General features: G+C 41.5%; 1 protein-coding gene across 1 annotated transcript in view; it reads left to right on the top strand.

Moving 5' to 3' along the window:
- Window positions 1–24645, top strand: part of LOC137024622 (protein phosphatase 1H-like) — a 178058-nt gene that overhangs the window by 108114 nt on the left and 45299 nt on the right. The window contains exons 6-7 of the mRNA XM_067392374.1: window positions 6697–6815; window positions 18047–18110. Of these exons, the coding sequence (XP_067248475.1) occupies window positions 6697–6815; window positions 18047–18110 (183 nt within the window). The remainder of the gene's footprint in view (window positions 1–6696; window positions 6816–18046; window positions 18111–24645) is intronic.

The following is a 24645-nucleotide window of genomic DNA, read 5'->3' as shown; positions in this document are numbered from 1 at the left end:
GTAGATTATAAACTGTTATCTCATGTTCATGCAGTTCGTTTGAAAAAAGTTCTAGACTAAATCATTAATGAGTGTCAAACTGGGTTTATGGCTGGCTGACATAATTTGGAACATTAGACTGATTTTGGATTTGTTAGACTATTCAAATTTGGTGGAATCAGGCTTTAATTGTTTTCCTAGATTTCCATAAAGCTTTTGACACAATTGAGCATCAGTTTATCTATAGGGCATTAAAATATTTTAATATTTAGGGGCCAAGCACCGAAGGTGCTTAGGCACCTATTGTTATTGTTGGCGTTCCGTACGCTTATTATTATTAGGGGCCAAGCACCGAAGGTGCTTAGGCACCTATTGTTATTGTTGGCGTCCTTTTTTTTTTTTTTTTTTTTTATTAGGAGCCAAGCACCGAAGGTTTGTTATTGTTGGCGCTCCGTACGCTTATTAGGGGCCAAGCACCGAAGGTGCTTAGGCACCTATTGTTATTGTTGGCGTTTCGTACGCTTATTAGGGGCCAAGCACCGAAGGTGCTTAGGCACCTATTGTTATTGTTGGCGTTCCGTACGCTTATTATTAGGGGCCAAGCACCAAAGGTGCTTAGGCACCTATTGTTATTGTTGGCGTTCCGTACGCTTATTATTAGGGGCCAAGCACCGAAGGTGCTTAGGCACCTATTGTTATTGTTGGCGTTCCGTACGCAATAGGTGCGGAGGCACCTATTGTTATTGTTGGCGTTTTTTTTTTTTTGTTTTTTTTTATTAGGGGCCAAGCACCGAAGGTGCGGAGGCACCTTTGTTATTGTTGGCGTTCTTTTTTTTTTTTTATTATTATTATTCTTCTTCTTCTTCTTCTTCCGCTCTTGAAGTCTATGGTAACCCATAGAACCGCTTGCGGGAAAGTTGTGAAATTTGGCACACAGTTAGAGGACAGTCTGACCTTTGTCCACAGCAAATTTGGAGTCTCTAACTCAATCCCTCTAGCGCCACCAGCTGTCCAAAGTTGCACTTATGTTTATGTTAATAACTTTTGAACCCTAAGGGCTAGAAACACAATTCTTTTTTCCTCTTATTCCTTGGCTCAAGCCGAATCGAACGCACCCTATGATGATAAGTCAGAGCAACCAGAGCAACGAATTTGAGGCATGATGCAAAAATGACTCTTGAAGCTGTATCTCTGCAATGCTTTATCATATTCAGACCATACTTGGTATGTGTCATCACAAGCATGACCTGAGGCATCATACAATGTTTCAGCACAGCGCCACCTACTGGAGTGGAGATATGAAAAATGGTCATTTTTGCTTATAACTTTTGATGGGTTTGTTCAAAAATCATAAATTTGATCTCGTTAGATTCGGGGCATCATGCAGAGTCGAATGATATCCAATTTTCCCATATCGGACATTTTGGCTGTCGGCCATTTTGAATTTTGTGCTAAAATGCTGTATTTTATGAACGCAATAGCGTATCGTTATGAAACTTGGTATGGGTCATCAGCACAATGCCCTGAAGCAGCCTAAGAAGTTTCGGACCAGCGCCACCTTGTGGTCAAAAGTTATAACAAAATTCACAAAAATGCTAATAACTTTTGACTATATTAACTATGAAACTGGTCTCAGTAGATTCCTTGGGTCATGCTGAGAACATTGATATCAAATTTGCCATAGTCAGCTGAACTTCCTGTCCGCCATATTGTTTTTCTTTAAAAACCTACTTTTTCGAACTCCTCCTAGACCGTTGCTCCGATTTTCACCAAAATTGAACCGTATCATCTTCAGACGATTCCGACAAAAAGTTATGGATTTCAAGTCGATACGCCAAACTGTTTTCGTATAACGGAGCAATGAATTTGAGGCATGATGCAAAACACACTCTTGAAGCTGTATCTCTCCACTGCTTTATCGTATTCAGACCAAACTTGGTACATGTCATCACAAGCATGACCTGAGGCATCATGCAGTGTTTCATTGCAGCGCCTCCTACTGGAGAGGAGATATGAAAAATGAATATTTTTGGTTATAACTTCTGATGGGTTTGATAAAAAATCATAAATTTGGTCTTGATAGATTCTGGGCATCATGTTGAGTCGAATGATATCCAAATTTCCCATATCGGCCATTTTGGCCGTCAGCCATTTTGAATTTTGTGCTAAAATGCTGTATTTTACGAACGCATTAGCGTATCTTTGCGAAACTCAGTATGGGTCATCAGGACAATGCCCTGAAGGAGCCTGAGAAGTTTTGAACCAGCGCCACCTTGTGGTCAAAAGTTATAACAAAATTTACGAAAATGCTAATAACTTTTGACTATTTTAACTCATTGTAATGAAACTGGTCTCAGTTGATTCTGTGGGTGATGCTGAGAACACAGGTATCAAATTTGCCATAGTCGGCTGAACTTCCTGTCTGCCATATTGTTTTACTTTAAAAACCTACTTTTTCGAACTCCTCCTAGACCGTTGCTCCGATTTTCACCAAAATCGAACCGTATCGTCTTCAGACCATACCGACAAAAAGTTATGGATTTCAAGTTGAAAAGTCAAACCTTTTTCGTATACCGGAGCAACGAATTTGAGGCATGATGGAAAACACACTCTTGAAGCTGTATCTCTGCAATGCTTTGACATATTGACAACAAACTTTGCAAGTGTCATTGTCACCTCACTCTGACCATACCACATTAATTTGGTCACAGTGCCACCTATTGGTCGAAAGTGATGAACCAGTAAATCCTCATTTTTTATCATTTTTCAGCTCTTTTGCCTTAAATGATCTTAATAGGTCTTTAATTGCTCACGGTTGCATTTGGTCTGATGCTCACAGCCATGTTGGCTGGCTTCTTGTGCCGTTTTTGTGCTTGGCCCCGTAATTGCTGCTTGAAGCTATATTTTAATTTGTTTCTATAATTGAAATGTCTCATAGAGGTATTAATAGTTCCATTAATTTATATCCAAACACTTCTAAAAGATTTTCCTTTTGAGAGGAGTGTGCCAAGGTTGTCATATATCCCCTTTTTTATTCCTTATTGTAGTAGAGTTTCTTTACATTTGAAAGAACAGTTTGAATTCTCCGAATATTCAAGGAATTACAATCTTCAACAAAAAAATTAGATTGACTCAGCTTGCGGATGATACTGTTCTTTTCTTAAGGAATAAAGAACAGTTACCCACACCATTGCAGTTAGTGTAAATTTTTTCTGTTGCTTTTGGTTTAATGTTAAATGTAACGAAATGTGTTACAAAAGATATAGTGGAGAGACAAGAATTAACTTTTTTCCTTAAACTTAAAGCCCAAAACATCTTTAATAACTGGCTTCAAAGAGACTTGACTTTTATAGGTAGAGTCCTTTTAAAAGGAGTGGGTGGATTTTTATCACTGTAGGGTGGTTCTCTACACACTGCCAACACACATTTATGTCCAAACACTATGCAAAAGTGAATTTTTCCCTTTAATGTGTGATTATTCTACTAGCAAACTGTCTGTGGCATTATCCTATTTCAGTAACACTTTAGTATAGGGAACATACATAAACTAACTTACACACATTAATTTCGACTTTTCCCTCAATAAACTCCTCATTTACTGCTTATTAATAGTTAGTGAGTTAGTTGTTAAGTTTATGTATTTGGTAGGATTAAGAATGTAGAATAAGGTCATGCAGAATAAGGCATTAATATGTGCTTAATAATCAGAAAGATGAGCAATATCTAGGAATCTCTGAATATGTGCCTCCAGGGTGCAGTTACCTTGACGAAGGCTTACAAGGTGCCTTGCGGGATACATGCTGGGACTGCACACGCTCATAGAAGCTGCTGGATCTGGGTTGGCGAAGTCTTCTGTAACAAATGGAGACTCAGGCAGGGGATCCAAGTGCAGCATTTTATTTACAGTGAGCATAGTCGTACAGGCTGGGTCGAACAGGGGCAAACGGGAACATCAGAGACAGGCAGGATTGTAGTCAGAGAGCAGGCAGTGGTCAAAAGGCAGGCAGAAAGCATTCACAGTCCAGGAAACAATACACAATCCAAAGGTATGCGGCAGAGAATCATAAACAGGAAACAGGCAAGGTCGAGGACATGCAGGCAGACAGGCAGACAGGCAGGCAGGCAGGCAGACAGACAGACAGACAGACAGACTAGTGATGGCCAATTTCAAAACACTGCTTCATGAAGCTCCGCAGCTTCATGAATCTTTTGTTTCGAATCAGTGCTTCGGAGCGTGTATCAAACTGCTAAAGTCACGTGATTTTAGTAAACGAGGCTTCGTTACATCATCACTGTTTCGAAACAGTTCGAAATTTCAATGGTTCACTGATAGAGGGCGATGATAAAGTGAGCCCATGTATCATTCACTGAGAACTATTGAACAAGTGTCTAGGGCTTTACCCTATGGTTTTACCTGATCTCTGATCAGTTTTATACATTTGTAGATGTTTTAATTATACATTAGAATAATTAAAATTAATAATGGTAGTTATTAATCTCTTATTGGCCTGTTTAGCTTGAGCCATGGAACAAAGAAACAAGCCTTTAAAATTGATAAAAGAACACATGATTACAAGTCCGTTTAGAATTGTTTTGGAACGATTTGATGCAGTTTATATATAAAAACATGCTGCGTCCCAATTTGCATACTATTCGTCCTAAATAGTATTCCAAAAAAAAATTAGTATGTCCCAAATCGCAGTATGTTGAAATGAGTATTCCAAAGATACCCAGATGGTCTACTTTTTCCCGTTAGAATTCGAAGTGAAGATCCGTGCACACTTCTAACCACTAATATTGTTCATAACACATTGCGCTGTGGACGAGGATTCGATGAGAACTACAAATATGAATAAAAAGTGTTAAAAAACTACAAACATGACAGATGTGCGAGACCGACGGTTAAGCAGAGCGGTTAAGATAAAGGGGCTTGAATGATTCATAATCAGTATAACCGGACAAAAAGATATTTATTAAATGTTATCCACATTATATTTCATCTGCAACAGCATATAGATATATATATATATAATATATGGTCATTAACTTTTAAATGCATCATTATGCAAAGATGAGGAGAGTTGTTGCATGAAAGACCCCTGTCTTTTACAAACGTTTGACATCTTCTTCCTTAGCTAGGCTCATCTTTTACAAGCTTGCAAGGCCATAAAGTACTTAGTTGGGGGGCTTATTTAGCTGTTTAGCTGACACTGTTTCTTAACTTAACTTTACTCGCATTTGACGCTTGGCGGGTTTTAATTATAGGCCCTGCATAGAAGATAAAAATTTTCTCAATAAATATATTGCGTAGTTTCTATTGTCTTAAGTTACTATTGTATTGTGATTTTTGTTGATGTTTGTCTTGTTATTGGTTTATTTGGCACATCTTTTCGCATTCTATTTTTTTACATTTGAGTTTTTGGTAGCACTTTATTTTACAGTTCTGTTCCCCAAGTACTGTGTGCTTATTATAGTAATTGCAATAACTGGGTAATAACTAGGTACTAACCCTGAACCTACCCCTAAACCTAACCATAACCCATGTACTTACCTTATATTACCCAGTACTTCTTAGATAAGTACATTGTAAGTACATGTAAGTACACGTACTGTAAAATAAAGTGCAACTGATTTTTTCCTCAATGGTATGAAAACTACAGTGGCCAATAGAGCTCAACGTGCTGCAACTGAAGAAAAAACATGCAGACAGAAAAAAACACCAGCAAATTAAGAAAACATCTTCATCAGTTTTACAACACGTGTGCTGCAAATAATCACAACATGGTGTGTTTTTGTATTTGGATGCATTGTAATTTAACAAATTTGGGTAACACTTTATTTTAAGGTCTTTTAACTAGTTGCTTATTAGCATGCATATTACTAGAATATTTATTAGTACTTATTAAGCACATATTAATGCCTTATTCTGCATGACCTTATTCTACATTCTTAATCCTACCCAATACCTAAACTTAACAACTACCTTACTAACTATTAATAAGCAGTAAATTAAGAGTTTATTCGGGAAAAAAGTCATAGTTAATAGTTTATATGTGTTCCCTTTACTAAAGTGTTACCCAAATTTGTGAATGGGTTTGTTATTTGTGCATTATTTTGAGTACTGACATTTTCATATTATTTTAATTTTTGCTCTTATCTGGCTGAGATTGAGGAGTTTTTCATCAATTAAACGCTCTATAATTTGCATTTGCTTGGTTTCTGTAGTTTTTTGTATTTATAAATTTCACTATATGAATATTATTTCTGGCACAGTTTTGGGGATTCTGGCATAATATCGGTCAAGTTACAGGTGTGTTCTGGGGCTTCTGGATAAGTTGTGGTTGAGTTCTGGCTGACATCTGGGGATAACGGCGCTGTTTTGGGCCAGTTATGGCTAATATCTAGGTATATTGTAAAGTTCTGTGTGAGTTTTGGTCTGCTTCCGGCATTGATCTGGCTGACTTTAGGCAAACAGCACTTGAGTCAACCTTGGACCATAATTCCATGCAGTATGTAGGCCAAAATCTCTGCCGAAACTCAGGCAGATCTGGCCCAAGACCAATTTGCTATCTGGGTGTGTCATTTTGGGAGTGTAAATGTAAATTGGGTAGTGTATGTAGTAGTTCAGTTGTCATCAACATTTTGTAGGTATAGTTTGCAAAGTCTCTGTTTGCTGTTTGGGTGTTAGATGATTTCTTTTTCTGTATTTGTTTTTAGGGTTTCATGCAGCCCCATCTGTTAGGAGGAGAGTTCACACACTTGGAGTTCCCCAGAAGGGTGCAAAGAAAGGAGGTGGGCAAGAAGATGTTGTACCGAGACTTCACCATGACTGGCTGGTAAGGGTATTATATTTTATATATACATAATTGGTAACACTTTATAATAACTTCATGCTATGAATCATTAGTTTAACATTAGTAAATAGTCAATCATTTATAAAGCATAAATAGACATTAGTAAGCAGTTTATAAATACAGCTATGAATGCTTTGTTCTTGATTTATAAGCATAACTAATATGTTTAATAATTGTATTTTCATACTTTATTAATGACCAATTTATAATTTCTAAATTAAATATTACATTATTTACAAACCAGTAATTTAGGAGTTGTGAGTGATTCATAAAATCTTTAGAAAGTATAAGTAAATGATTAATAAACTATTTAAATGTACATATATACATCTTATTATTTAGAAATATAGAACATGTATTCCTACTGTATTTCATGATTAATTCAGGTAGTTATAAAACATTTAGTAGTTGTCCATTCACTATTTTTGTCTATCTAAAGTGAGGACTATTTATGCCTTGTAAAGCTTTTACAAATTAGATTTAAAGGCTCAGTTATCTTCTAAATAAAAAAGGAAACAAACACAACACAGAGTGATACAGAACATAGAAATATTTATTTCAAGATGCAAAAAAAATCAATCTGTAGAACTGTATACTTGATATAACATGAAAAATAAACCTCTGCAATATCAATGAAAATAAAAATTTCTGTACACCTCCAGAAAACATAACTGTGCAGTAAAATGAATCTAAGCATTTGCAATCTGGTATAAAAATACATTTCTGTAAAGTGTAAACATTGATAAATAAATATTTACAAGTGCCAAAGCTGGATTACAGGAGTGCCAAATTAAATAAGTAAAATCAGACAAAAATCAGACAAAATCAGAGAGTTTGCTTTCTGAACACCTTGCAGTGATTGAGTGGAATGAATGGTAATGTATAAGCAGTGTGAAACATGACTGCAAGGACCAGCCGGCCGCCTTACAGATGTCTTTAATCGAACTCCACTAGACCAGGCCCAAGAGGAAGCATTCCTCTAGTGGAGTGGGCTCTAACTCCTATGGGGCAGTTGAGGCCCATAGACGAGTAACAAAGAGCAATAGTGTCGACTATCCAACGCGCAAGATGTTGCTTTGAGACCGAAGACCCTTTGGTGCGGCCGCCAAAGGTGCTGATCGGATTGCCGAAAAGGCTGTGATCGCTCAATGTAGGTCCTTAATGCCCTGACGGGGCAGAGCAATTCCAGCTCTCGCTCGTCCGACAAGGGAGGAAGCGCTGAGATGGAGTCGAGAGCACCTTAGGAACGTAGCCATGCCTAGGTTTCAAAACGACCTTGGAGTCATCGGGCCCGAACTCAAGGCATGCAGGGCTCACGGAGAGGGCCTGCAAGTCGCCAACACGCTTAACTGATGCTAGTGCAAGTAGCAGAGCGGTTTTGAGCGTCAGGGTCCTGAGGTCAGCTGAACACAGTGGCTCAAAGGGAGGCCCTTTGAGAGCTCTAAGGACCAAAGAGAGGTCCCAGGTGGGAACGGTGAGAGGACGAGGTGGATTCAATCGCCTAGAACCTCTCAAGAAACGCACCACAAGGTTGTTTCGTCCCACTGACTGGCCAGCGATAGGAGCATGAAACGTTGGCTGCTACGTAAACTTTGAACGTTGAAGGGGTGCGACCCAATTCTAAACGCTCTTGGAGGAAAGACAGTATCGGAGATACGTCACACTCCATTGGGACTATGTTGCGTGCAGAACACCAGCCAACAAAGACCGACCATTTCTGGGTGTAGAGGCGTCTCATAGACGGAGCTCTTGCCTGAGAGATGATATTCAGCACGTCTCCCATCGAGGGACCAGAGGTGCAGAGCCCAGAGTTCTGGCTGGGGATGCCAAATCGTCCTGTTCGCCTGAGAGAGGAGGTCCCGTCTCAGGGGGATCGGCCACGAAGCTTTTGTGGAAAGCCTGAACAGCTCTGAGGATCAAACTTGGCTCCTCCAGAGCGGGGCCACCAGGAGGACTCTGCGCTTGTCTTCCCTGATTCGTCTGATGACCTGTGGGATCAGAGCGATCAGGGGAAAAGCATAAAGGAGGATGCTGGGCCAGACATGGGCCAGCGCATCTTCCTCCTTTGAGAAATAAATTGGGCAGTGAGAGTTGCTTTCTGAGGCGAAGAGGTCTACCTCTGCCTTCCCAAAGAACTCCCAAATTGTGAGAACCATCTGGGGGTGGAGCATCCACTCGTCTGAGGGGACATTGCTCCGAGATAGCACGTCTGCTCCCAAGTTCGTTCTCTCGGGTATGTGAGTCGCCCTAAGCGACTGAAACCTTGGAGATGCCCATTCCAGAAGACGCTTCGCCAGAGCGCATAAGTGGCTGGACGAAAGACCGCCCTGGTGATTTATGTAAGACACCACTGTCATGCTGTCTGACTGGACTAAGACGTGGCGTCCCATCAGGTGTGCCTGAAACGCGTGAAGGGCTCGAATCACTGCCAACATCTCGAGGCAGTTGATGTGCAGATGGCATTCCTCATGAGACCACGAGCCGAAGGCCGGTCTGCCCTCGCAAAGAGCGCCCCAAACTGTGTTGGACGCATCTGTCGAGAGCACCATCCTTCTGGACACCGCCTGTAGGGGTACCCCTTGACTGAACCATACAGTATTCATCCAGGGTTTCAGAGCTGTCAAACAGGCCTGATTGACCCTGAGACGCAGGCAGCCGTGCCGCTAGACGTGAGGAGAGGCCCAGGACTTCAACCAGTATTGCAGAGGCCACATCCGAAGAAGCCAGAGCTGCAGAACCGGGAAGGCGGAAGCCATCAGCCCTAGCATCCTCTTGAAGAACTTCAGAGGGAAAGAGGCGCTGTTCCTGACTGATGCCGTGAGCTGCTGAATGGCCAGAGCACACTCTGGAGAGACTACAGCCGTCATACGGACTGAGTCAAAAACTGCACCCAGGAACGTTATACGCTGGCTGGGGAGTTGTGAGCTCTTGGCAAAGTTGACCCTGAGACCCAGGCGCTCCATGTGGCTGAGTAACATGGATCTGTGATGCTCCAGCTCGGCTCGTGACTGGGCTAGGATGAGCCAGTCGTCGAGGTAATTGAGAACCCGGATTCCCATCTGCCTCAGAGGGGAAAGCGCCATGTTCATGCACTTGGTAAAAGTGGGAGGAGCTAGGGACAGCCCGAATGGAAGGACAGTATATTGGTAAGCCACACCTTCGAATGCGAATCTCAAGAATCGCCTGTGATGAGGGACTATCTGGATGTGAAAGTATGCATCTTTCAGGTCCAGTGAGCAGAACCAGTCCCCGGGGCAAACCTGCAGGAGGATCTGCTTCAGCGTTAGCATCTTGAACTTCCGTCTCATGAGGGAGAGTTTCAAGAGGCTGAGATCTAAGATGAGTCCGCCATCTTTTTTGGGGACTAGAAAATACCGGCTGTAGAACCCCGAGTTGCTCTCTGAGGGGGAAACTATTTCTATAGCTCCTTTTCTCAGAAGAGACATGACTTCGGCTCGGAGGACATGAGCATCGTCCGTGTTGACTGAAGTCTGAAGCACCCCGCTGAAGCGCGGGGGCCTTCGGGCGAACTGAAGTGAGTTGCCTCCCCAGGACCCAGCTTGACACTCCAGGGATGGCCTGCCAGGCCTCGGCCCGCGTGGCAAGGGGTTGAATGGCATCGGACGACGGGCCGCCAATCGGGGGCCCATACACCCAGAGAGTGGAAGAGGAATTTTGCTCTTTCTTTGAGAAGGTAAAATACTTATAGTGTTCACCATGAGAATGGCATTTGGCATGGATGCAACACTGGGCACAGTTTACACAACACTGAACATATCTCCCACGCCCGGAGTTGAACGAGGCGGAGGGGTGATGGAACGAAAGAGCTTTTGGGGTGGTCCGGCTGTGGCAAGACTTTGCCCCATCCTCTTCCATCCTCTTCCCCTTCCTTCCTTAGGAGGCGTCGAGTCCAGCAAAATCTTTGGCCGGGGTCCCTGACGTTGCCTCGGGAAGGAGGAGTGCTTACAGTGGCGCTGTTCCTTGGGTGGTGCTGCCTGAGAGGTAGAGGGGGCAGGTTTGTTCTGTTGAGCCGGCGCAGACTTGGGGCGGCTGGAAGCAGATGTAGAGCTGGAGCGCTTAGGCAGGAAGTGTCGCATGGCCTGGGACGACTTCTGTGCTGCAGTGAAGCGCTCCATAAAGCCCTCTACTGCTGGCCCGAAGAGACCGGAGGGAGAGACCGAGGCGTCCAAAAAGACCGTTTTGTTCATCTCCTTAATTTCGGTCAGGTTGAGCCACAAATGGCGCTCAAGCACAACCAAGCTGGCCATGGATCGTCCAATGGCCTGGGCTGTGGCCTTTGTGGCACACAGGGCTAATTTAGTGACGCTGCGGAGGTCACGGAAGGCAGGTGCATCGATGCCGGACTCGTCCAGAGAACGGAGGAGCTTCTCCTGAAACACTTGGAGAATCACCATGGTGTGCAGCGCTGAGGCAGCCTGGCCCGCGGACGTGTAAGCTCTGCCAGCCAGGGCAGAAGTGGTCCTGCAGGGCTTGGATGGAAGGGCCCTCTTCGTTTTCCAGCCCACAGCCGCGGGAGGACAGAGGTGAGCCGCCACTGCTTCATCCAGGGGGGCGGTAGATTCTCTTCAGAGCCATCCACAGAGGTGAGAGCTGAATAATGCGTAGTTCGTAGGCAGGCAGAATACGGGGCGCGCCATGACTTCGTCAGCTCGTCATGAACCTCTGAGAAAAATGGGGCGGCGCGTTGGCGAGGGGCCTGGCGGGGACCCGGCAGGAACCACTCATCCAGCCTGCTCCGTGATGGCTCCTCTGGCGGAGGCCATTCAAGGACCAAAACCTCCACTGCTTTCGAGAGGATGCGGAAGAACTCGGCATCCATACCCGGCTTGCATTCAATGGGCTCCAGCGAGGGAAGGCGGGCGGGGTCAGAATCACCGGCCCAACCTTCAGTTTCAGAGGCTGCGAGAGACATGGAGTCATCAAGCGGCTCGTCCTCAGACCCGCCAAAGGAGAAGAGGTCGCTCGCTTCTGCCGAGGGATGCGGCTCAGAGCGGGAGAACAGGACGGGGGACTGCTCTCTTGGGGGAGAGGGTGAGGCACGCGGGGGGAGAGCTGGCATGAGGTCATCCAACTCCGTGTGCTGGGCCACTCTACCCCGCTGTCTCTTCCTAGCCGGCTCACGGGAGGAAGAAGACGGGAGGGCGCGAGCGGAGGGATCGCCTTCACTGAAGAAGTCGATCCGCGAGTGCAGAGAGGCAAGACTCATGTTCTCAAACGGCGTTTGAGGGGCTCTTTTAGAGCGGCGAGAGCCGTGAGAACCGCTAGGAAAAGCTCTTTTAGAGCGGCAATAAACCACGGGAAAATTGCTCTTTTAGACGCGCCAGATTGCGGCAGGAGACGGGGCTGGCAGGCGGCCGGAAGCGGGAAGTGGGCGGCTCGAGGCGGCAGTCGACGAGGGTGCTGGCGCTTCTTCGTCGGCGAACTCAGCAGTCCGCTGCGGGAGCCTCTTCAACAGCGGCGAGAGCTTCTTTCCAGGCGAGTTTCTTCCAGGTGGCGAAGGCTTCAGACGGAGATCTGCGAGGAGGGATGTGAAGTCGTCGCTGAAGGAGAGAGAACTGAAATCTTATGGCGAAAACGCCTGCTTCTATAGCTCTTAACCCCACCCATTTCAGCGAGAATATTTGAGCGCTTTATCGCCATAGGCCGTGCAGCTATGCCGCACCACCATTGGTTCAACAACTTGTCTATGAGTGAACCAATGACGATGCAGTTACACTGCGTTATTGAAAAAGGCTTCAAGTTTTTTTTGTTTATTTTGTTGCTTGTTTAGTTCCTTTTTAATTTTATATGATATTGCAGAGGTTTATTTTTAATGTTATATCAAGTGTACAGTTGTACAGTTTTTTGTCATTTTTTGCATCTTGAAATAAATATTTGTATGTTCTATATCACTCTGTTGTATTTGTTTCCTTTTTCTGTTTAGAAGATAACTGAGCCTTTAACTCTCCTTTCTAAAGGTTTTACAAGGCATAAATAGTCCTCACTTTAGATGAGCTCACAAAAATAGTTAACTGACATGACAACTACTAAATGTTTTATAACCTGAATTAATCATGAAATACAGTAGGGAAATGTGTTAATAAAGTATTTATTAACACTGAGTAACTATTACTATACGTGACCAGTCACGGAAAGTAGGGACACAAGTCGGTTCTGTGGCATTTTGAGTTATTCATAGATTCTGAAAGTGCAGTCTCCAAGCTTTCCAACGATGTGTGACACATGGAAATCTGATAATATTTGGAGAAGTTGTGGCCATTTGAAGGTAGGCACTCAAGAAAGCTCTATAGGGAGAAAAACGCCTCTAAAGTTGCAGTTCTCGCCTGTTCTCACCTGCTGGGAGTGACAATAGGGCTCATTTACATCTCATTTAGATAAGCCATACCCCCTGTAAAGCTGCATGGACCACATACTATTAATAATAAAGGTTAATGTGCATTGTAAATGTCAGTAATTTATCTTTTTTGACTTTTATTAAAATGATTTAGAGGCTGAAACATGTGACTTTTTTGTCAAAGCTCCATTTGAACTTGTGCATTGTAGATAACATGTTGCAAGACACTCCTTTAAAATCTGCTCATAATTTTTAATGTTATTATTTTAAAGTTTATTTAAAGAAAAAGTACATATTGATGCTAATTTTATTTGCTGGTTTTCCACATAAAACTTGGTGAATTCACTTTTTGAACAGGATTCTGTGATCACCGTGATCATTTTGGTCACTATAATCATGAAATGAAATGTTCTCACCTGAGAAGCCTGTTAAAGAAGAATAGGCAATCCAGGAAATAACTGGACTAACAGAGGCCAGAGATCGCTAACTATGGCTATTCAAAACACTTTTCAAGACAATAAATACACGATTGAGACAATGAATGCATGTATTGCCTCTGAATTTGCGTCTGAATAGCGCTCCCTCCGTGGGCGTGGCCGCATTAGCAGATAATGAGCTGAATCACGGACTTCTGACATGGCTCTCTTTTCATACAGATTACATAAACACAGACGCTTTGTTTTCGATTTGACTTACATGTTTTAAAACTTGACATTTCAACGTTTTTTCAGACATAAGTATATTTTTTTTATGATTAGTATTCACTAAGTTACAGTTCATTTTCTGAGAACTATATTGGACGTTCAGAGGGAGACGAGATCACGCATCATGTTAGTTTTCTTTATTCTTCAAAAAGTACAAAATTTTGTTTTTAATCTGAGTGTACACAAATAAAAGAAGACATTCTATAGTTTCAATTGATATATTACTTATGTCTCTATGATGGAGTATTTTAGGTCTGTTTTGCTGCAATGTGAAAAAAATCCTGCAAAATGCGCTGGCGCGTTACCCGACTCCAGAGAGGTAATGTCTTATTATGCCGCTTTCACCGTCACTCAGATCATCTTCAGAATCAGTGAGCGCTTGTTCATAAGCATCCGGCTTGTCGAAGAAGTACTTCAAAACATTTTCGGTGTAACGGCCACGGTTCTTCATTGAATTTTGATATCAGAGCCGGCCAGAGCGCTGCATAATAAGTAGCCACGCTTCCCAGTATGGAAATACACACAGACATGACACGCCCCTACTGCGTGCTAGAATCTCAGAAAAACAAGCCGATTTCAACCTCAAAATGTACGCTTTTAAATATCCCAATACTGCTATCTCAAACACGGAAAGGCTTCTTCATGATCTCAACTAACAGATTCTGCAAAAAAACGAAAATCACCAATTTTGAAAAAAAATGCTTCTTTCTCATTTTGCTCAAGAGTTGTGCTGCCGACTTGTGTCCCTGGTTTCCGTGACGGGTCACATATAAATGTCCATTGCAAAACAAAACAAAAATTTCACATTTCTTCTGAATGATCTGCTCTGTCATCGTTCTTCAAGAAAGGCTGCAATCTGAGCAGCGATCGTATCTAACAAACAAATGAGCCTGTGTCCATAGTATATTTTTTTCAAAATAGTGCACCAGTTTTAGTTATAATATCCAAGCAGTGCTGTCAGAGTTGTATATCCTCCTGGTATTGTCATTGTAGTAAATCTTGCAATCAAAACTTTCAGCCAATGCCACGATCCAACAACGTGTGTTCTGTGTCTCTTCCCCATGCATGCACACAGGCACACATCAGTCTCGAATATTATGCGGCAAGCCATAGTTTATAATTGTATAAAATAATCGAGAAAAAAAAGCACAAAAACGGCTGAGATGCCAAATTCAGCGGCAGCTGAGGTAACATGACGGCTCACAGACAGCAGCATAATCTTCCTGTCACTCAAGTGACCACGCCCTTAATTATGCAGAACTTTTAAGGCTTAATATAATTTAAACGGATAAGTTCTAAAAAAATTCACCCCCCTCAGAGTTGTCATGAAGGGCAAAAATAGCAGTATAGACCAAAACCACAATTTGAACCAACTTGTAAACATGTTTTTTTTCTGCTATAAACTTGGCCAATTTAACATGGGACTCTATGAGATTCTGCTCTCTTTTGGAGCCTGTCCCTAGCAGCCAGTCGATGAATCGCAGTTTAAGTTACTTCCGTATTGGCTTCACGAGAGAAAGGGGGAGGTTGCCGCTTGGGAATGACCAGCAGTCTTCATTTTCGGAAGGAGGTGGTACAGGTTCTGCATGCCTGTTTTCAAAAATCTTAGCCATGAACTCCAGAAAATGGTCCTTCATGTGTGGGTGTTTTTTCTGCATACATGTGAGTGAATGGAGAAGGTTACTTGCTTGTTTTCTGTTATTAGGAAGTCTTTGACTTGGACTGTGAAAGGGAAGTGGAGCAACCCAGCTGTTTGATTCATCTTGATAGACTTTTTCTTGCATCATCTTCAGAAAGACTAGATCTTCCATTGATGGAAATAGCATGTCATCATCTTTTGTGGACTGGAATACATCAGTTCTATTGCTTTTTGTGTGTTGCAAGTTTTTGTGTCAAAGATGGGGCCAGTGAAGTTATATGCACATTGTAATTGCAAAACTTATCTTTGGTTTGGATATTGTCTTCACAGGGTCTCATTTGGCTGGGGTGTTCATTCATAAAAATGCTTGTTTTGAAAGCATTAACTTCAAATGGTTTGTGGGCACCATACAGACAGACATCCCCTATATTACCTATCCCAAAGCTAACTTCTGAGCAAAGGGAGCATATCAAGGACCATTGTGCTGTTAGAATACTTTGTGCACTTCAATGATGTCTCTTCCAAGAAGAAGGAGAATCTCAGCCTCAGGGTCAAGTGGGAGTATCTTATGAGCCATTGATTTGAGGTGAGTATGGTTCCAAGCAGCACCAGGAGTAGCGATCTCAGCTCTGTTGTTGTGTAGTTCATTACACTCAATAAGTGTGAAGAGTGCGAAACTGTCACTGTCATTGATTTATTCTACAATGAAACCTTTTGCTCTGTGTCCTAAGATTTCTGATGTACCTGCACATGTCTTCAGTGTGTAAAGAGATGCATGGTCAGTGACATCAAATTTGTCAAAGAAGTGGATTTTTCTAAAGCCTCATTACTTTGGTTGTCTAGAATAGCATACCACTGGTGCCCTGTGCTTTTCAGATGAGAGCAGGTTCACCCTGAGCACATGTGACAGACACGAAAGGGTCTGGAGAAGCCGTGGAGAACCTTATGCTGCCTGTAACATCATTCAGCATGACCGGTTTGGTGGTGGGTCAATGATGGTCTGGGGAGGCATATCCATGGAGGGACAAACAGATCTCTACAGGCTAGACCAGTGTTTACAAAACGACCCTACAAAACAACCTCCAGCAGGCCACTGGTGTGAATGTCTCTGACCAAACAATCAGAAACAGACTTCATGAGGGTGGCCTGAGGGCCCAACGTCCTATAGTGGGCCCTGTGCTCACTGCCCAGCACCATGGAGCTCAATTGGCATTTGCCATTGAACACCAGAATTGGCAGGTTCGCCACTGGCACCCTGTGCTTTTCAGATGAGAGCAGGTTCACCCTGAGCACATGTGACAGTCACGAAAGGGTCTGGAGAAGCTGTGGAGAACATTATGCTGCCTGTAACATCATTCAGCATGACCGGTTTGTTGGTGGGTCAATGATGGTCTGGGGAGGCATATCCATGGAGGGACAAACAGATCTCTACAGGCTAGACCAGTGTTTCCCAACCTGGGGGTCGCGACCCACTCTAGGGGTCGCTAAATATTTATAAAGTGGTCGCCAAGCTCACTCTAGTTTGAGGGTTAGTGAGGAAACAGTTACCAGTTTGACAATAAACCATGATGCACAGTTTAATATTTTAATCATCATTAAAATTCTGTTCAGTATTAAGCAAAGTAAGCACTCACGCAGATACAGCATGCAGTGTATGTTTCGTTTGAATAAAATGGCGGAAAGAAGTGAGAGGTTTTACAACAGAGTTCTGAGTTAATTTCTGAATTAAAAAGTATGAATGAATTCTATGAACGTATCTCTGAAGGGAGCTGACTGCCTTGAGACAAGATTTGATGGCATTTTCTTTTCATCTTCCCTCTGTAAAAATAATAAGCTAATGTACATTATAAAACAATTCTGATTCTAATTCTATTTAATGTTTGAGGTGTTGTTGCATTTATTAAAAACTTAACAGCTGGTTTTTTTTATTGTATTTTTTTTTTTTTTGCATTTCAACTTCTCATCAGGTTTTCTGTACAATCAAATGCTCTCTTGAATCTAATGTGTCTCACCCTTTACCGAGCTTTACCGAACTCAGTGGCTCTGGCCAAAAAAATGGCAGCTCTACTTTAGACCCATTTATATTCTATGGGTGAGTAATGAGACTTGCTGTTTTATTGTCCTGTTGTGCATGTTCTGCTTTTTCAACAGTTTTGGTATTTCATTTCCCTTTTTATTGATTTTACTTGCATTTCTACCACATTTTGCTATACAATTTATGTTTTTAAATGTGTTCTTTATAGTCATTTGACGGCATTACTGTCCAGTATGGTTGGTACTGTGATACAGTGAAATTTTTCCTCATTTTTACAGTTGTTCTTGACATGCCCCTTTTAATAAAGTGGTTTAATAAGTGCTCACTTAATGAACTTGACAAGATAAAGAATCAGTGGAGTGGCTTTCTCACTGGGCCTTTTTTTACTCTCTGCTTTCTGGGCCAGCTGATAAATTGTATATACATTTAATTTAGATACCCTTAAGTCCTACTTTGTTTTGTCTTTTTTTGTCTTAACAGGGCTTATAAAACCATTGAGGATGAGGACCTCAGGTTTCCTTTGATATATGGAGAAGGAAAAAAGGTAACTGATGAGAGAGTGGAAGGGGAAAAAAGCAGAAAAAGCAAATGAACACACAGGAAATGACAATTAGATCAGAAGTGTCAAAACAAAAACAAAACTATTTTACAATTGTTATTTGTTATTTAAAATTCTGTTCACTTTCTTGGTCACTAGTCAAATCAAATAAGTAAATTTGTGAGGATGACTATAACCGCTTAACACAAAAGAAGAGATGGGAACATCAGGTTTTGCAAACATTTTGGAAGAGTCCATTCCATCTTGTGAGGGCATTACACAAATTCAATACTCAAATTCTGATACATTTTTGCCCATAGTATAATTTTTATTGTATGTTGTGATGATGTTAACATTTCCTACATGTGTACCAACTTTTATTAATTACTTATTAGTCCTCCTCCTCCTGTATAAAAACATTGAAGTTGCATATTATAATGTTGAGACAATTAACAAAAAAAAGACAGACATTTTAAGCCTTAGGAGAAGAAGACCATTATAACATATAAGTAGTCTAGGGCGTCTTTTTAGAGAAATTGCAAAGAAAGCCAATGTGTCAGTTATCAGTTTTCTTACACCATAAAAGGCACTCAGAATCTGGAGGAAACTGACATGAAGAAGTCTGGCAGACCCAATACCACAAATGAATCAGAAGATAAGTTTCTAAATGTGTCAACAGCTTCCATAAGCAGCTGACAGGACAATATCTTCAAGCACAGCTTAACTCTGATTGATGCAAGCAAGTGTTATTTTATTGAAGACATTGAATGATCATTTATAGGAAAGTGAACCTTGATGTTGTAGTGATTTTGGATTAGCCTCACAAGAGGGCACCACAAATGTAGTTAATGGTTTTAAATATTAATATCAATATTTTATATTAATATTAATATTAATATTGAGTCAGATGATTCCTTCCAATATTTTGGGGCACCAGCAAGGAATCTCACATTGACAATAAAGAACAATCATGGAAGATTGTTGACTGAATTAGAATTTTATAAATTGGAGGAAGTTTATCATCTGACCAGAGGTCGCATTAACCAAATATTTTCCGTCATTGACAGAATTTTTTTTGCAATGACAAAAAAATCTGAAGTCCGTCCATCATTTTGACAGATTACACTGAGACTGATGTAACTTGTAACTGTAATTCCCACCCCTGTCCAGTTGGTCGTGAGTGCGCTCCAGTATGGCAGCAGAGCGCAAGTTCAGAATAAAATGAAAAAGATGCAGTTGATTACACACAGGCGAGCACCCAATTCATAATTCACATGCTTTCGATTCGATTACGATTTCGATTCAATATCAATTATTTATAATTATTTATTAATTATTTATTAATTACTATTATGTAGTATATCAGTTACAGTACACATTCAATTTTATAGAGGAAAAAAATCTCTCAACTTATGCTGTAAACTACACATCGGAGTCAGTTGGTACTACTATAATAATACTGAAGGTTAAATTAACTTATTTATATACAAACACTTAAATTAAACTCAATTATGTTTTTTATTATAAAGTTTAAAATGACAATCATATTTCTACTCAAATTAGTTTTTTTTTAAATATAAACATTTAAATCGTGGTTGTCATAACTGATTTATTCAAACATGCATTAAATTTTGAAGAACATTAAAAATTATAATGAATATGTAAAGGTGCATAGCTATATTTATCATAATGTTGCTTTCTAGAGTACAGTTTTCTAACTGATTAATGAGTTTATGGTCACTGAATAAAATGTTTTTCTGAGGTAAATGTGATGTTATGTGACATTGTTTACAAGCTGTTTTATTGACATCTTTCCGAGGTTTAAATACTGATGGAGCTATTACACGAGACATGATACGGATTTTGGTAAGTTTGATTTATTGGATGGGAGGCGCTACATGTTCTGTTCATTCATCAACTGAAAACAGACTAGACTAATTGATTCTTTGGATTTAAGAATCGATATTGGTTCGTAAAAATGAGAATCGATTAAAATCGAGAAATCAATATTTTTTTTACCCAGCCCTACTAAATCCTACGAAGGAAAATGACTAAACTAATGACTAAAAAAATGTAATCAGTAATCAAACAGAAACTACAAACTACAAAACAAATGGATGTTAACCAAAATTAAATACCAAGTATATGAGCAACAGATTGGACAAAGCAATGAATGGGTAATTAGCAGTCCATGGGGGAGTCAATTGTGGTCTTTCTGGATGCTGGTATGAAGTAGTAAATAAGCATTTACTATTAATACAGATAACATGTCTAATGTATCTATCTGTGTACGCTGACCCTAGATAAACAGTCTCTACACAAATAGCAATCTCATATAGCAACAACCGAATGCCAAGGCCTTTGGGAAAAGGTTCGGTTAGCTTATATTTACATATTTCACTTCGGTCGGGTGATCAGTCCGGGAATGGGAAACGTTGTCCACTGGTATACTTCCGTGTGCAGTGGGAAACTGCATTGCTTTCCAACAGTTGCAGAGCTGCACTGAGTACTGGAGGTCTTTGTGTAATCCAGAGAATGGTAGGTCAGATGGTGGTCGGTCCGCAGGATCTTCTGTAGGTTGGAGGTACTTGAGTTATGCAGGTCAGGAACCAAAGTCCTCTGCAGAAGCAGTTGGGCTGCATGAAGGTCTGTGCAGTGAAAGGTTTACTCGCAAGAGTATCACCTTGCTCGTGCTGTTGCTCTTCCCTCGTCAGGTCAGAAACTCAGAACAAGGGTTTGTTCACTTGGGAAAGATTTTATTCCTTCCTGTTGGGGAGGGGATTACAAATCCCTGCCTTTCCTGATGTGGTGATGTGATTGGGTCACAGAATTCCAGTTGTCCGTCCCTTATCAAGCCCACCTTTCATCCTGTGGAACTTGTTGTATTGTCCCAAAATACACAGTTGAATAAAACCATGTCTCTAGGACCTTGGAAATGTTTTATTTATTTTTCAAACCTTTCTCAAAGTCCTTGTAGCAGTGTTCTGAGCTCATAGAGTCCAGACTTGATATGAATTGAAGTGTCACATTTCTGTCTCAGTGGGTGTGATTGCATTGGCTTTTATTCCAGGTGCAGTTTCCACTGTGTATGCAAAGTTTAAAAGACGTATAGGACATGTTCCTTACAGTATTCCTGTCCATTTTTGTGGTTTCGAGCCAATATGTATAGAAATTGTCATTCTTTTGGAGCATTTCTTTGTTCTTGCTGTGCTCTGGCCAGAACCGGTTTGGCAGCCCTAGGAGTCCATGGTCATTCACACCTTGGACTCAGGCATGGAGGGCTGAGGTGAACAAAGGCAACTCGTGATGAGATTAGCCTCTGATCAATGGGCCATTGATGTCATTTTTTCCTGTCCTCCACCTTTGGCAGTCCTGATTACAATAGTTGTTTAGTTGTCGTTGAGGGTCCTATCACACTCTTTTGTATTAATCAAAGTGGGATAAAAGGATGTCTGTTGTGAAGCTCTGTTGCCACCACGTCTGCTGTTCACTACAGCTACAGTTCACTACAGTTCACTACTACATCTGCTGTGTTATAACTTCTCTAAATGCTAATTGGAGTAAGCATAGCATAGGAGTAGGTTGCATAGGTGTCCTGAACAAGAATGGTCTTCAATAAAAAAATAAAAAAAACACGTAAGAAATCACTGCTGACAAAAAAAATATTGAGGCATATCTTATGTTTGGCCACCTGGATGTTCAACTACAACACTTTTTTTTTTTAGAGGAAAATTGGCACTGCACATCAACACTAAAAGCTTTTCCCAACAAAGCATGGTGGAAGGTGGATAAAGATGCAAAGTTTGTGAAGATATGGAACACTATTACATCTATTGCCCACACTCTTAAACAGAGCAAGATGCTCTTGCAAGTCACCATGGCTCTCAGCTGCTTGTTCTCTTCTCCAGGCGAGTGCAGCGACTCTATCCTCAAGTGCAGACTCACTTTTGATATGCAACCATCTCAGTTCCCCATGGAATGGTCAAGGGTGGCCTATACATTTTCCCACCTCATGGGCTGGTGCTTCAGTGTGGCACAGCTCTATGGGAACAAGATATGCCAATAATAAACTCATCAGAAATCTTGAGGCAACACTTATGCTTTTCAAGTATACAATTTTGGTAGCCACTAGTGAGCCAGCTGAATACACAGTAGTGATGATATTAAAAGCATCAGCTGTGTATGTGCCTGTGGACAACTCTGTATGAGCAGTGAAATGCACTTGTGAAATACTTTGTAAACAGACAGGATACTTCCAAAAGTAGTGTATGCAACATAAAAAGTTAAAGTTAAATTAAACCTGAACAATGTGCTTCTTAAAGGGTTAGTTCACCCAAAAATAAAAAAATCTGTAATTAATTACTCACCCTCACACTGTCATTTCACACCCGTAAGACCTTCGTTCATCTTCGCAACACAAATTAAGATATTTTTGATGAAATCCAAGAGCTCTCTGACTACTCATTAGACAGCAATTTAACCACCGCTTTCAATTTCCAGAAAGGTACTAAAGACATTGTTAAAACAGTGGACGTGACTGCAGTGGTTCACCTATGGTGGAGGGTTCCACTTGAGCCCAATGCCCGTGGCAGCCTGGGCAAACATGGCCATCAACTCTAAATGCGATTCCACCTTAATGACCACCCCGGAGGGCGGAAGTTCGGCGTCCTCATCCTGTCCACAGGACAAAAGCCCACTCTTCGATGCAGCGATTGACATCAGATCCTCATCCGGAGCTCCGAATATGACGTAGGGTACCTCAGTTGAGGCAGCCACACCAGCATCTGGCAACTCGACATCACATGGCATGCTGGAGGAGTGGAAGGTTCGTTGGGCCGGATCTGATGAAGAAGCTACCACTGTAACCCTCAGATCTCCTAAAGTGCTAACCAGACCTGTGGCTTTACTGAGAGAAGGCGCGGGGGGATGGGTAGCAGCAAAGGGGACTCTTTGTTAAAGAAGGAGAGTCGCGATCGCAACAACAACTGGACATGCCCTCACAGTTTGCCACAGTTTACTGAATGCCCCTGCTGCACTTTTAGGAACTGCTCTGACAGCTGAAATGCTCAGGGATGAGATGCTGCGCTGTCTGTGCCAGCGCACTGATGCACACACCACTGAACTGCACCTTCACACCAGCCAAGAATCCCATGAGCTTCGAGGCAGAAAGCAATGAAAATTGCTGTTGAGGAGAAACTCCAAAAAGCAATTAAAATTGCTACTTTTGCTCTCTTAATGGAAATTTGCACTCTCTCCTGAAAGGTGAATGGATTAAGATCAATCAGTTGTGACTGCTCGGCTCCTCAAAGAATGAATGAAAGTGAGTATGCCAGTCATATTTATATCCGTATGTTACAGGTGGGTGGGATCCAGCATGTAAATCTCACTGGCCAATTCCCATTGGCTCGTTTTTTACCACTTGGAAGTCTCTCCCAGGCGAGACCCCATTACATCAGTATCAACGTAACCTTGAACGTGACTGACTGAATAGGAACAATTGTTTCTTATTTTCACTGGCATGTCTCTTAGATGTTGAGGACTCGTGCATCTTTGAGCCTACATTCAGCATGAGTAAAATACTTATAAGTACTATTAAAATCAGACACTATATCACAGATACTACAGGGAGTGCAGAATTATTAGGCAAGTTGATTTTCTGATCATATTTTTTTTCCAAGCACATTTTACCAATTCCAATCCACATCAATCTTAATAACTACTATTAATATTGTTTTTAATCATTTATAAGTGATATATAATTGTTCATGAAGGCTGGAAATGAAACACCTATATTCAGGTGTGCAGAATTATTAGGCAGGTTTTCTTTTACAGATAAAATGAGCCAAAAAAGAGATTTAACTCAGACATAAAAGTCAAAAATTATTAAATACTCATGAGAAGGACGCAATACTAATGTAATACTAGAAATTGCAAAGTTAAAGCATGACCATTGGACAGTGAAATGCTCATTGGGTCAGCTGGGTCATACAAAAACAGCTGGAGAAGAAAAGACACGTTAACTGCAAAATAATTAAGAATTAAGGTGAAGAATTAAGTGTGAAACCATCAGGAACCCTTTAGTCTCCAGCGCCACCATTTCCCAGTACTGAAACCTACCTGGAGTCTTCAGAAGTGTGAGGTGTCAGGATCTCAGAGACTTAGGTTAGGTGAAGAATCCTAAAAAATGACCCGCTCTTAATAAGAATCACAAGCTGAAGTGTTATAAAATACATGAAGACTGGGTTTTTATAGGCCTTATAGACAGACAGCTTGAGAGCGACTCCTGAAGGACCAGCACCACGCTTTTTAGGATTCTTCACCTAACCTAAGTCTCTGAGATCCTGACACCTCACACTTCTGAAGACTCCAGGTAGGTTTCAGTACTGGGAAATGGTGGCGCTGGAGACCAAAGGGTTCCTGATGGTTTCACACTTAATTCTTCACCTTAATTCTTAATTATTTTGCAGTTAACGTGTTTTTTCTTCTCCAGCTGTTTTTGTATGACCCCGCTGACCCAATGAGCATTTCACTGTCCAATGGT

The sequence above is a fragment of the Chanodichthys erythropterus genome, chromosome 8 (genome assembly GCF_024489055.1).
Source record: "Chanodichthys erythropterus isolate Z2021 chromosome 8, ASM2448905v1, whole genome shotgun sequence".
NCBI lineage: Eukaryota > Metazoa > Chordata > Actinopteri > Cypriniformes > Xenocyprididae > Chanodichthys > Chanodichthys erythropterus.
The sequence above is the reverse complement of the archived record's forward strand: the minus strand, read 5'-3'. Positions and strand labels throughout refer to the sequence as shown.